The sequence below is a fragment of the Camelus bactrianus genome, chromosome 12 (genome assembly GCF_048773025.1).
Source record: "Camelus bactrianus isolate YW-2024 breed Bactrian camel chromosome 12, ASM4877302v1, whole genome shotgun sequence".
Taxonomy (NCBI): domain Eukaryota; kingdom Metazoa; phylum Chordata; class Mammalia; order Artiodactyla; family Camelidae; genus Camelus; species Camelus bactrianus.
In genome coordinates, this window is record NC_133550.1 from 44,502,242 (window position 1) to 44,515,986 (window position 13,745).

General features: G+C 31.5%; 1 protein-coding gene across 7 annotated transcripts in view; it reads left to right on the plus strand.

The window, feature by feature from the left end:
* The window catches only part of CEP290 (centrosomal protein 290), an 81,999-nt gene that overhangs the window by 48,388 nt on the left and 19,866 nt on the right, over positions 1-13,745 (plus strand). For all 7 annotated transcript variants that reach the window (XR_012510792.1, XM_074375316.1, XM_074375314.1 and 4 more), the window contains 10 exons: positions 461-568; positions 827-961; positions 2,186-2,452; positions 3,058-3,165; positions 3,804-4,003; positions 6,136-6,349; positions 7,305-7,442; positions 8,993-9,214; positions 9,580-9,702; positions 13,582-13,727. Coding sequence is in view for 6 of the 7 variants with exons in the window: in XM_074375316.1 (XP_074231417.1) it covers positions 461-568; positions 827-961; positions 2,186-2,452; positions 3,058-3,165; positions 3,804-4,003; positions 6,136-6,349; positions 7,305-7,442; positions 8,993-9,214; positions 9,580-9,702; positions 13,582-13,727 (1,661 nt within the window). In the remaining variant the exon portion in view is untranslated. The remainder of the gene's footprint in view (positions 1-460; positions 569-826; positions 962-2,185; positions 2,453-3,057; positions 3,166-3,803; positions 4,004-6,135; positions 6,350-7,304; positions 7,443-8,992; positions 9,215-9,579; positions 9,703-13,581; positions 13,728-13,745) is intronic.

The window sequence follows — 13,745 nt, forward strand, 5'->3', positions numbered from 1 at the left end:
ATCAAGATTCTGTAAATAGGGATTACCTAGTTTCATTTTTCTCCATAGCACTCATCACCTTCTGACATATTACATACTTACATGTTTATAGACTGTCTCCCCCTCACTAGTATGTAAGTTCCATGGAGAAGAAACTGGTTTTATTCACTGCTGTGTTCTCCTTATTTAGAATAGTGCTTGCCCCATAGAATGTGCCATTAAGTATGTTTTAGATGGATGGATGGATGAGTGGATGGGTGCATGAGTGGATGGAAATCCTGACTCCACATCTGCTTATCTCTGTGATCTTAGGCAGGTTACTTCACCTCTGAATTGGCTTCCTTTTTCCATAAAATGAGAATAATAATAGTGACCTCACAGGGTTGTTGTGAGGATTAAATAAGAAAAATTATGTAAAAATTCCTGTAAATGCCTGGTGAGTGTCTCTGGGTGTGTCTGACCTAAACTATCTTTTTTTCAGTTTCATGAAGAAAGACAAATGGCCTGGGATCAAAGAGAAGTTGAGCTGGAACGTCAGCTGGACATTTTTGACCGTCAGCAAAATGAAATACTAAATGCAGCACAAAAGGTATGAATAGTTAATCCTGTTTGTTACTCTGTAGCTTGGCCCATAATGTTAACCAATAGAAATGTTTTCTAAAATCAGATGGAATTTTAGTTCATAGTATCTTTTTATGTTTCAAATGTAAGTGGGTTTTAACCATGTCTTGTCATATAGTTGTGAAGATTAGTATTGTTCTTCTCAATGCCACAACTGCTTTTTAAAAAACATTCTATTTCTCAATAGCCACAACTGCTTTTTAAAAAACATTCTATTTCTCAATAGTTTGAAAAGGCCACAGGATCAATGCCAGACCCTAGTTTGCCGCTTCCAAATCAACTAGAGATTGCTTTAAGGAAGATCAAGGAGAATGTTCGGATAATCCTGGAAACACAGGCAACTTGCAAATCACTAGAGGAGGTAATTAGAAGAATTTGCATTTTGATTAGTGCATTGTTGGGTATGCTTGTGGAATTTTCTAAGTAATTATTTTTAAATGAGGACAAAGCATGGAATGATGAATATGTTGCTAATTCCACTCTCCTTTTCTACTCTCCTATAATGTTTCTAGTAGCCAATAAAGAACAGCAGATATGGCTAATTTGAAATTTCTTTCCTCTTAATCTTTACTTGTCACTGTTGAGCACATTCATCAGTAGTAGCAAGCCTGAAAGGAAATAAAAGAACTTTTGACAGTAGCTTTATGAATAGTGTATTTCCTTCCCCTCTGTGATCAAGAATTGTTTTCATCCTTGTTTATTTTTGTTTTATTTTGAACTGCATGTTATGTAGTTATGTTATCAATTTTCAGTGCATTCATTTTTGTGGATGTTTGAAGTGTTTGAAGGTAAACTAGAAATTATTTCTTAGTTTAATCTAAGTCTTAAATTTAATAGGTGATCAAATCTCTTCTTTATTAAATTATAGAGAAAATGATATAAAGTGGATATGTTTCATTTTAGTTGACATCTAACATATTAACTGTAAATACATTTAAAATTTATAAGGAACATTGTACATTTTTAATCAATTGAGGAAATTTAGATTGTCTTTTGTAGTAGTAAGATTTGTCATTTATGTGAATTGCCACTGAGTTACTTGATTTAAAATATCTGCCTTAATTCTGTTGAGCAGTAAATACTTTTTTTCTGTTTTGTTTTAAGAAGCTGCAGATTTTATGATAGTGGTCCATTGACTCAGGCCTCTAAAATTCCAATTTGTGTAATTAGTTGACTTTTATAGGTTACTCTTCTAGTACTCTGATTGTCAGTGGACCAAATAAATAATAAATAATATTCCAATAAAAGGAATAATTTGTTACACTTTCTTTCTAAATCTAGCACCACTATTTGTACTTCTAAAACTACCGTATTTAAGTACTATATTTAAATTTGAGTTTCATCATAACAATGAAGTTTCTAACACGTGGTAATCTTATAAATAAATAAAATATGCATATAGATAAATGTGCTGTCTCATAGAAATACAGCTAATATAACCTTATTAAGTATCATTTGACTATTCCAAGTTTGATGTGACAAAGTTAAATTCCTTTTCTTATAATGAGTCTGACTAAAATTCAGATTGAAGCATTTTTAAAACAAAAATATACTGCAATAATTTTTTATAATTTGATCATTGCAGAAGCTAAAAGAAAAAGAATCTGCTTTACGGTTAGCAGAGGAAAATATTCTGTCAAGAGACAAAGTAATCAATGAACTGAGGCTTCGATTGCCTGCCACTGCAGAACGAGAGAAGCTTATAGCTGAGCTAGGCAGAAAAGAGATAGAACCAAAGTCTCATCATACACTGAAACTTGCCCATCAGACCATTGCAAACATGCAAGCAAGGTTGAATCAAAAGGAAGAAGTGTTAAAGAAGTATCAACATCTTCTAGAAAAAGCCAGAGAGGTATTTTATTATATTATGTTATGCTGTTTTATTTGTTATGATGTTTTTTCAGACAAATGCCAAATACTATTTTGCCCTAAAGTGGTAGTTCATTTCCTGCTTTCAAATGATTCTATTTAGTATTATAACTTTCATGTGATTGGATTACAGATCTGTCAGTAAAACTGGCAGTTTGTGTTACAACTAAACCAGTAATAGCTTTCATGGTGAAACTATGATTTTGAAAAATATCACTAGAGTTAATAGGTAAAGATTGAGGCAGTAGATTAGAATGAAATTTGTTACACTGGTATCAGTGGAAGTCAGATGGCTAGAACTTTGAGGGAAAAAAATCTAACATTTAAAATTTTTCTAGAGACAAGTTAAAAGGTGATGGATACGTATTATTCTAATATTAAGAATAAATTATGCTCAGAAGGTGGGCTTGTCAGCTTGAACATGTGCCACAGGAAATGTGTACTGGTGTAAATATGTACCTGCAGGTATCATTCCTTCCCTGTCTCATAAGGATTTTAGAAGATTAACGATAAAACATTTAAGATCTTTAGAATGTGAATTTATTTGAATCATAATATAAGCTATAGTTTTGATTTGTTGTAAAACAGGAGCAAAGAGAAATTGTTAAGAAACATGAAGAAGAACTTCACATTCTTCATCATAAATTAGAACTACAGGCTGATAATTCACTCAGCAAATTCAAAGAAACAGCTTGGGTAAGATTTTAGGAACTTTGTTCTAAACTTTACTGGTTTTTGAGACCACGTAATTGAAAATTTAGCTCTTCTTTTCAGGGGCTAGAAGCCACCTTACCTTTTGTTGCCAGAATAATCTTCCAAAAACACAGCTCTGATCATTTTTCTCCTTGGACCCAAATTTGTTAGTAGCACACTGCTGACTGCAAAGTCATACTTCTTAGCCATCTACTCAGAGCTTTCCATGATCTGACTTCGTTCTTACCTTTCAGATCTGCTTGTTGTAAGTTTACCTGTGTCTTAACTATTTCCATGTTCTGAATTCAGTTCATACTTGCCTCTTTTGATCACTGTGTCCTGTATGTGTGAAATGACCTGTCTTTCATCTCCTAACATGCAAACCTTAGCTTCTTCAAGCCTTAACTCAAATTCAGTCAACATTCATTGATCCTCCACTATGTGTAGGCACTTTGCTAGATGCTGCAAATACAAAGCATAACATCTCTATTCCCTGTCTTCTTTAGGCCTTCACTGCTTATTAAATCATCAAATTTCACATTTGATACTATATTTTGATTGTTTAAGGAACCAAGTTAAAATGATAGAGTAAGTATGGCGTTGAGTTGTATATGCTCATGGCTAATTATCATATTTCATAGGATTTAATAAAACAGCCTCCTATGCCAGTTCCTACCAACAAGCATTTTGTTCGTTTGGCTGAGATGGAACAGACAGTAGCAGAACAAGATGACTCTCTCTCCTCACTTGTGATCAAACTAAAAAATGTATCTCAAGATTTAGAGAGACAAAAAGAAATCACTGAATTAAAAATCAAAGAATTTGAAAATATCAAATTACGGTAAGTCTTAGAAATGTATTATAAAAAATAGGCAAATGGTAACAATGATATAATAAAGACAAATGCAAGCATTTGCTGTGTCATGCACTGTTATAAAAACATTGAATATATTAGCTCATTTTATACTCGGTAACACTTATGACATGGGGTCTTATTCACTCCATTTTTCAGATAGGAAACTAGGCTACAGGAAGCCTCAGTAATATGCCTAGGAGAATATGGTAACACCACCACTTAAATTTAGTCAGTGTGACTCAAAAGTCAACCCAGATTCTTGTTCAGAATCTCTCTTTTAATCTCTTTAAATTTCTGTTTCATTATCTATAAAATAGAAATGACAGTACTTACCCTGGCTTTTTCAAGGTGGTTATATGAAGGCCAAATGATGCTGCATATGAAAGTAATTTGAGAACTGTAAAGTAACATTTAAATATTAAACTTGTTTACACACCTCTAAAAGTTTCTAGCACACATTAAAGGCTCAATAAATATTTGTAGAATGAAAAATTAACTTTTTAAAATGAACTATAGTTACAGTGGAGGTTCACGTCATTCTCTGTATCAGAGATTTAAACATTGATCAACCATTTATCAGCATATATATTATAAACCTAAAGTAGGTTTATATTTAGGCATTTTGTAACCACTGTAGAACTATGTCTCTGGGCCTCAATTTATTATCTGAAAAAAAATGGGAAAGTTAACTGCTTGACTTATATTTCCATTCCATCTCTGCAGCCCTTATTAGAACCTTTGATTCTTCACTCACTTAACCAAGGTGCCTCTGACAAAATTATCACTATTTTTGCTTTATTAAGAAACTGCCACTTTTAGTAAATTATTCCCTAAAAAAAAAGAGAATTAGCAATAGCATATGGTATACTTTCAGTCTAATTTTTCCCATTCTGTTAATTTTATACGTGCATTGCTGTTTTTGGTATAGTAAGTTGCTGTCATATTCTAGAATATAAAATTTCATGTGTTTCTGAATCTAATTCACAGATGTAGAAAATAATATTTTGGTATTACCTTGTATATATAATTTTTTTGCCACATGAAACACTTGAAGTTGTTGTTTTGTACCTTAATGTCATTTTAACCTGAAATTATATTTTTATTCTTTGTCTGCACATTGGTATGCATATTTTAATGTGTCTTAGGAAATTATAGTTCTGTATGATTTCTTTACTGAAACGTTGTGTTTTTACAGTTCGATGATTATTTAAAATGACTTAAGTTTTTGCTATAAGCAACTAGTTTCAGACTGTTTAGTACCTGTTCATGGTTTAATAGCCCTTCCTCTCATTGGTCAAACTTTAATAATTTGAATCTCTATATTGACAACCTTATTAATACAGTGTTTATATACACCCAGTGAACTGGATATTATTCAGTTTATAAGACTAACTAATACTGAATGAACAGTAGGATTCATTCAATTAACTAAGACTATTGATAGTTTCTACTTTCATATGGTATACAGTTATAGATACAATGCTAATGACTTTAGAACTGTAAACAAATTGTTAATACATGTGATTTCTGTGATAGTTTATATTTTGTCTTTGTAACATGCCATTATAGGTCAATGGGTCTCAAGCAGATATAATTTTGCTCTCCTCCTCCCCCTGGAACATTTGGTAATGTCTGTAGACATTTTAGATAGACAGCTAGAGAGAATATAGGCATCTAGTGGGTAGAAGCAGGGGATACTGCTAAAAGTTTAAAAATGCACAGGATAGTATCTCCCACCTCCCAACAAAGAATTATCCAGTCTGAAATGTCAATAGTGCCATGATTGAGAAACCCTGTTATAAAGGAAGCAGTCACATCTTGTAGGAATCATAACATTTAAAGAGCTATTTTGTTCCTTCTCTATTATTTTGTCTAGAGCCACAAAATTACTTGATGCGATTGTTGCCGAAAATAGTAGATAGAAACTAGAAGAAAAAAGTCTCATGTTATGTTTAAGAGTAGTTAAATGGAATAAACAATTGTTCTTCTGGATTTGGATCAAGACTTAGATTGTAAGGATACCTAGGACCAAGCATTTGTTCATTGTAAAATTTATATTGATCAAATTAATTGCAGCAACCACTCTATTATAGAGAACATGTTTTGCTTTATATTAGGCTCCAAGAAAACCATGCAGATGAAGTGAAAAAAGTAAAAGCAGAAGTAGAGGATTTAAGGTGTCTTCTGGCCCAGTCACAAAAGGAATCACAGAATTTAAAATCTGAACTTCAGGCTCAAAAAGAAGCAAATTCAAGAGCTCCAACAACTACAGTGAGGAATCTAGTAGAAAGGCTAAAGAGCCAGTTGGCCTTGAAAGAGAAACAACAGAAAGTAAGTAACAATAGAAAATCAGCGCCCCTTAGGAAGAACATGTGGTAGGCTGCTTTTAGGGAAGATTTGTAAAAGATGATAGCATGAATCTCTCCCTTATAATAAAAAGCATGAGCCTTATCTTCATCTGTTAAGCAGGATCTTTCAAGATAATTCTTTTAAATAGCCTTGAAGATTTGTCTTGTTTATAAGGGCAGATATAGTTCAGTTTATATTTTTATGTTATCAATCTATTTCTTGGTTAACTGTAGGAAATAAAGGGAAATCTTCATTACATTATTTTCTCTCCTTTTCTTTTAGGATTATGTATTACTGAGGCTATTTTGAACAATTTGAGTAATTGAAAAATTTTGAACAATTTTGGAGATTAAGAGGGAGATAGGATGGTGAAGAGGAAAGATTTAAAAAGGAGATTACAGAGTGCTGTGTAAAGGAGTTGGCCAGTGGATTAACTGATTTATTGTTTTTTTTCATTTACCTTGGATTTTATATACTTATTTTAGAAGGTGCTGCTATTTTTCTTTGCTAGCTCATGAAATTTATTGGCAAATTTTAAGTCCTTTCTAACCTTGTAATTTTCCTTGTCTACTTGAATTCAATTAATTTCACATGAAAGTGTGTGCTACATGAGTAATTTAAATAAATATTTCAACTTCGAAATTTGAAAATAAAACTTGCCTGGGTTTTGTAATACAAATTACTTGATTTAACACTGTTCTCACAATTATTATTATGAAGATGTTGATTTCTCACACTCAGTTTGGAAAGAATTGAGCTCAGTTGCTAAAGGAAGTTCATTTGAAAAAGTTGGTTTGTTTGTGAATTATGTTTGATTAAACACATGGTATTTTAGGAAAATAGTTGACAGTAATGAAGCTTATGTATATTTTTATTACATATTGCTCATATAAAATACCAATTTTTCAAAAAGATGTATGTACATTGTAATTTTTAGGCACTTAGTCGAGCACTTCTGGAACTTCGGGCAGAAATGACAGCAGCAGCTGAAGAACGTATTATTTCTGCAACTTCTCAGAAAGAGGCAAATCTCAATGTTCAACAAATTGTTGATCGACACACTAAAGAGCTAAAGGTGAACATCAACATGCATTAATGTAACAGAATTCCTGTTAATTCCCTTTGGAAGAGAATCCATTTGGATATATATAGTAATTTTGATGATGAATAGGGAATTTATTCTAATGAATTATTGATGGATAGCTGTACACGGGTGCATACATTTTTGAACACTGAGTATCTTTATTGTATTCATTGAATATCATCCTAGGGATTAGCAAAGGATATAAGCCACTCTTCTTAACAGAATTAAACATAAGAAACATTTTTCTTAGCATTTTTAATTCTATATTGATAAATATAGATTTTTTGGTTTTGTTTTATTTCTTTTGTCCTATCAGAATTTTCTATCTGGTTTTTGCTAAGTTCATAATATGAATTAGTTAGTTTTCCCTTTTTATCCCCTGAAATACTTTATGGAAATCATATAGTCCTTGACATTTAATCTACAGAGTTGCCTAACTCTGAAGCCTTTATTTTTGAAGTTATTTATTATTTTTTGGCAATGTATTTTATTATTTTCTTACCCAATTGTTAGGCTTGTTACTATAATATAAAAATTTTTTCCAAACTATGTATTTTTAATGGAAATTTTCACATTTCTTTACATAAAGTTTCATATAGTATATGAACAAATGAATCTATGTTTTGTTTATAATTTCTATTTATTTTTGATTTATTTATACATACCATTCACCACCATTAAACTGTGTAAGAAGTGCATTTTACAGTTTTTTTAAATCTCCGATTGCACCTATCAAGATTATGAGCATGATTGACAGTAAAAATGCATTAAGTAATATATAAAAAGGAGTAGCCCTTTGATGATGTCTTCTTCAATACCTTTCTCTTTGCCTGAAAGTTCCTCTCTGAATTCTACATTCTTCAAGTCCTTTTTCTTGAAGCCTTTTCTGACTCCTCTAGGAGAGTTTATTTTTCTTATACAACTGCATTATAATACTGATTCCCTATTAATGCTATTAGTAATACCTTATGGCCTGTAATAATTTATCCAAAAATGTATATTAAGTACCTGTATTCCCATCAATGTTGCCATCTAGGGACAGCTGGAACTTCTTTCTAGTGCCTTACAGATACTGTTTAGTATTGTGAGCTACCCTTTTATGTCTTGTCTTCACAAAGTAGATTAGAAATTACTTAAAGTCAGAGATTTTGTTTTATACTATTCATCTGCTTCACAATATTTAAATGTTTGCTGTGTACATTGATATGTATTTGTTTTTCTAATAAGTTAATTCAGCTATAATGAAACATTTGCTTATTTGATAAAATTTTGGTTCTAGGTGTTTGTTGAAGATGAATTGCTTTAGACTGTTTCTTCTTGTTTTGTTTTGTTTTTTCCTCATAGTAGACTTGGTTCGTTTGACATGAAGGTAGAAAAATATATGTAGTTTGTGGTTGTTTTTTTGGGTGTGTGTACTTAAAAATTTAGATTGAAACTTTCTTTTTAGTAAATATTAATGGTGTACTTTCTGTATTAAATTGCTTTTATCATTGGTACTTGGTGAAGAGTCGTGAATTAAACCTTTTTTATCTTTGTACTAGTCACAAATTGAAGATTTAAGTGAAAATATTTTAAAACTGAAAGAAACTCTTAAAGCAAGTAAAACCAGAGAAAACTCACTAACTGATAATTTGAATGACTTAACCAATGAACTAGAAAAACAACAAAAAGCCTATAATAAAATGCTCAGAGAGAAAGATAGAACTGATCAAGAGAATGATGAACTGAAAAGGCAAATTAAAAGACTAACCAGTGGATTACAGGTAATTTTATATTTAATTGTGATAATGTTATATAATTGTGATAATTGATTTATAATGCACAGGTAGCAGTTTATTCCGATTTTTAAATTTTATCTATAATATTTGCTGAAACTAGCTTTCAAATCACTTTGATTAATGTAGCTGCTATTTCCTTCAGTGACTTCTATTGCATTTGTAGTTTTAGGGTAGCATGTCTTATTAAAATACAGAAGCAGCTACCATGATGTATTTAAATACCAATAATGTCATTTAGAAAGTATGGTTAGCTACAGTATTAGAAAAGTTTCTACAATTGGAATATTTATTGTGTATTTTGTTTGATACTTTTTTACTTGTAAAATGTAAAAATGCACCTTATTTTTCAGGGCAAACCTCTGATAGATAATAAACAAAGTTTAATTGAAGAACTCCAAAAGAAAATTAAAAAGCTAGAAAGCCAGCTGGAAAAAAAGGTGGATGAGGTAGAAGTAAAATCTGTGAAAGAAAAGGTATGTGAGCAAACATCCTGATGTGTTTAAGGTAGTGATAGACTAAGATAAATACATAATTGATGAACACATAATCTGAGGACCTGGTACATACTAAAATAGTAATGGATAACATAGAGAAGTCTAAGACAGATTTCTGTCCTCTAGGAATTTACATGTCTACTTGAAAAGACACCAATAATATAACCTTATTTGGAAATTACTGTATCATCTCCATGTCATCTTCCTGACATTATAGCACCTCCAAAACCCCTTCATTCCTTACATAGCCAGCTGCATTTATCATTTTTACCAGTGTAATTGTTTATATAGAATGGTTTATATAGACCTTTGGGAAAGAAAGCTGAGCATTTTTATTCTTCTGTCTTGACCCAAATGTGTTTTTTTTTTAATCCTTTAATGGAGTGGGCTATTAATTTCAGGGTAGACAAAGTGGTTTGGAATATATTCAATATTTGCAGTAATAATAACCAATCCACTCATAAATTGATTCTGTAATATGAGAAAAATTGCTTAAAATTTTCTTACACATTAACTAGTAGACTATTTTGTAATAAAAATTACGGATGGAAATTACCCCCCAAAAACTAAAATACATATAATTAGATTTATTGAAAATAATAAACTGAACACTTAAATCTTGTTGGTAGCATTGAAAATGTCAAAAATGACCTGGTAAATATTGGTGTTAGTAATAATGTTTGCCCCTGAGGAAAATCACAGTGGAGGAGCCATGGTTAGGAAAAAATTTTATTGTAAAATTTACTCAGAAAATATTCAGTATCTATAAAATAATTTCAATAATGTGAAAATAGAAAAGAAAATTAAGTATCTTTAATGGCATGGATAGAAAGTAAATAATGAGATTAAAATGTTTTATAAAGTAGATTGCAAAAAATATTTTCCTTATGAAAATTATCAGTGTCAGTATAATTTTGATTTAAATGTTTACATTTATATACATGGAACCACAACATACTTGTCAGAAGTTTTGCTGGTGAAAACTACAAGATCAAAATGTCTTTACTCTTCTACATTGCTTTTTGCTGCCTGCCTAACTTGGTTGTAGGTCTAATCCTTGGATACTAGTTCCTAACTTAATTCCTATCAGAATACCTCGATCCCTGTGGCTTTGTCTGGACCCCTAATTTCTGTGATTCAGCTTATTTCTCTTTAAAATAGAAATAATACTGTTTGTATTGCCACTTTCTCAAGATCTCAACATTATTTTGACAATGAAATGAAATAATACATGAAAAGTCTTTTGTAACCCATCAACGCTAGACCAGGGTATATTACTCACTAGAAAAGGAAAGAGAACACAGATAGCTGCAAAAATACTAAAATCTATATTCAGGAATCCGATGAGAATATTCTTTCACGTTCTACAATGCTGGGCATTTCTAATTTATAGAAATAAAATTTTAATACTCAAAGAATGCTTTAATATTGAAATTACAGCTCTTTTTCTCTGTAAACAGTGTCTGTGGTCTATCTCTCTAAGATAACAAAACCCAACCCCATCCATACCTTGCATTCTTGTTTCTTAGGCTTCTCTCCTTTCCTCTATAGCATTTATTACTATCTGACATACTAGAATTTACTTATCTATGTGTTCATCTTTTAGACTTAAGCTTTGATGGAAAGAACTTTGCCTGTTTTGTTTATTTTTGTATTCTCAGCGTTTGGAAGGCTCCCTGGCATGTAGTAGATGCACTCAGTATTTGTTGAATGAACGAATATTTTAAAATGCAATGAAATTATTCTGAACTCTGTGGTAAGAGACTGGTAGGAAAAATATGAAAAGAGAACTTCTCTTCCCATCCTGTCTTATCCCCTTTTCTCCCCTAGTCTAGGTCAGGCTCTTGGTGACATGTGCCTTTGTTGTTTTTCTGTTCATTTTTTAATTATTTCAGCCTTGCTTCCCGTCGGTCCTACTTCAGAGAGTAATGTCAAATGAGATAGAATTGCCCAGCCTGTGCAGAGCACTCCATGCTGCAGAATTATTTACTTATATACTTTTGCCCTCAACTAATAACATTTCTGAAAATACACAAAATTCCTTGTCTATTTTTCAGAAAAAAAGAAGTTAATAAATATCAACCAGTTACTGAAGTTTTTACATTTTTTGAAAGGATATCTGTTAGGCAAACCAAATAAATAAGGTAAAAAATTGGCCAGTATGGGAGAAGATCATTTTGATAGGGCTACTTGTCTTAGTTTGGTATTTGACTTTAAACGTGGCTTTTAATCCTTTCAGTCCCAACATTCTCTTTAATAGCAAATAGTGTTTCATAATGTCCCCTTTACTATTCCACATGAAATTTATGGTTAATATAAACTACCTACATGGATAATTTCAAAAATGTCACTATAAATGGCTTAAGTGAAATATGAAGGAGAAACAAAAGGAAAATAATTTGTAAAAATAATAAATATACTAATATATTTTTCATAATTCAACATGTAAATGCTTCATAGAAAACATAATGAAGTAGTCATGTAGTTTCCCTTTAGGGGACACTGATGTAAATTCTGAGCTACAGATGCAGACTAATACAAATGTAGTCTGTTGGCAACTCATGTCACAAAGGCATTGCCATTTCTGATTTGATTTCCAAAATGGTAAACAGTTTCTACAGTTCTCAGCAAAATGAAGTCTATAGTCTTACTTTTATAAGTCTCTTACATGCCTAGAAAAGTCAGTGTACATTTAAGCCATTAAAAAATTGCTTGGTGGAAGGGAAGTAAGTTCTTAGCTCAGATGATTTTGAACAGAATTTTTAACTATATGAATATTCAAGAGGACACGTGATAATTATTCAGTACATGGGACTGTTCTGCGTTACATAGACTTTCATGGATACCTTATCTCAGTTATAACAAACCACAACATCTACCCTGAAATGTCTTAATTCCCTTCCTTTTTTTTTTGCAGTTATCACGAGCTAACATACTGCAAAAAATCTTTTCTTGTTTTTTGTCTATATTTTGCTCCCTTCCCCTAATCCACCCACCAACCAACATAAACTAGTCTGTAATATCCTTGAAGATAAGGGGTTTTTTTTGGTCTGATTTATTCATTGTTTCTATTCCTAGTGCTTAGAGTAGTACCTGGCACAAAATTAGCACTAAATAAATATCTGTTGAATGAGAGAAATAATGTGCATCGAAGATTTCAAGGGGTTGTGATCCTAGGAGATTGCTTTTGGGTGACAAAATTGGGTTGGTCATTTCTGCATATGCATTCTTTGTTAGAAATTTACTTTAGTTATGATCCATTTGTATTAGACTCCTTAAGAGTGTTGGCATTAGTCCAAACTGTTCCTCAAAATTTTATCTGTCAAGTTACATAATACAGAATCTTAAACTGAAGGGCATTTTTGCTTACAGCTTAGCATGCCTAAAGATCCTAGAAGTGACACAGCAAAATGAACCTAGTTATATATTCTTTACGGAGTGTTGGTTTACCATTGTTCTAGTAAATTGTAATTGATAAATCTAAAATTAAAAACAATATTGGTAATTTTCTTCTTCCTTTGTTATTTTTTAAACATTTTTATTGATTTATAATCATTTTACAATGTTGTGTCAAATTCCAGTGTAGAGCACAATTTTTCAGTTACACATGACCATATATATATTCATTGTCACATTTTTTTCTCTGTGAGCTACCATAAGATCTTGTATATATTTCCCTGTGCTATACAGTACAATCTTGTTTATCTATTCTACAATTTTGAAATCCCAGTCTATCCCTTCCCACCCCCAACCCCCTTGGCAACCACAAGTTTGTATTCTATGTCTATGAGTCTGTTTCTGTTTTGTATTTATGCTTTGTTTGTTTGTTTTTTCTTCTTCCTTTGTTATTATTTACAGAGTGCCAGAGAAGAATTAATTAGATGGGAAGAAGGTAAAAAATGGCAAACCAAAATAGAGGGACTTCGAAACAAGTTAAAAGAGAAAGAGGGGGAAGTCTATATTCTAACAAAGCAGTTGAATACTTTGAAAGATCTTTTTGCCAAGTGAGTTTAAATTTAATA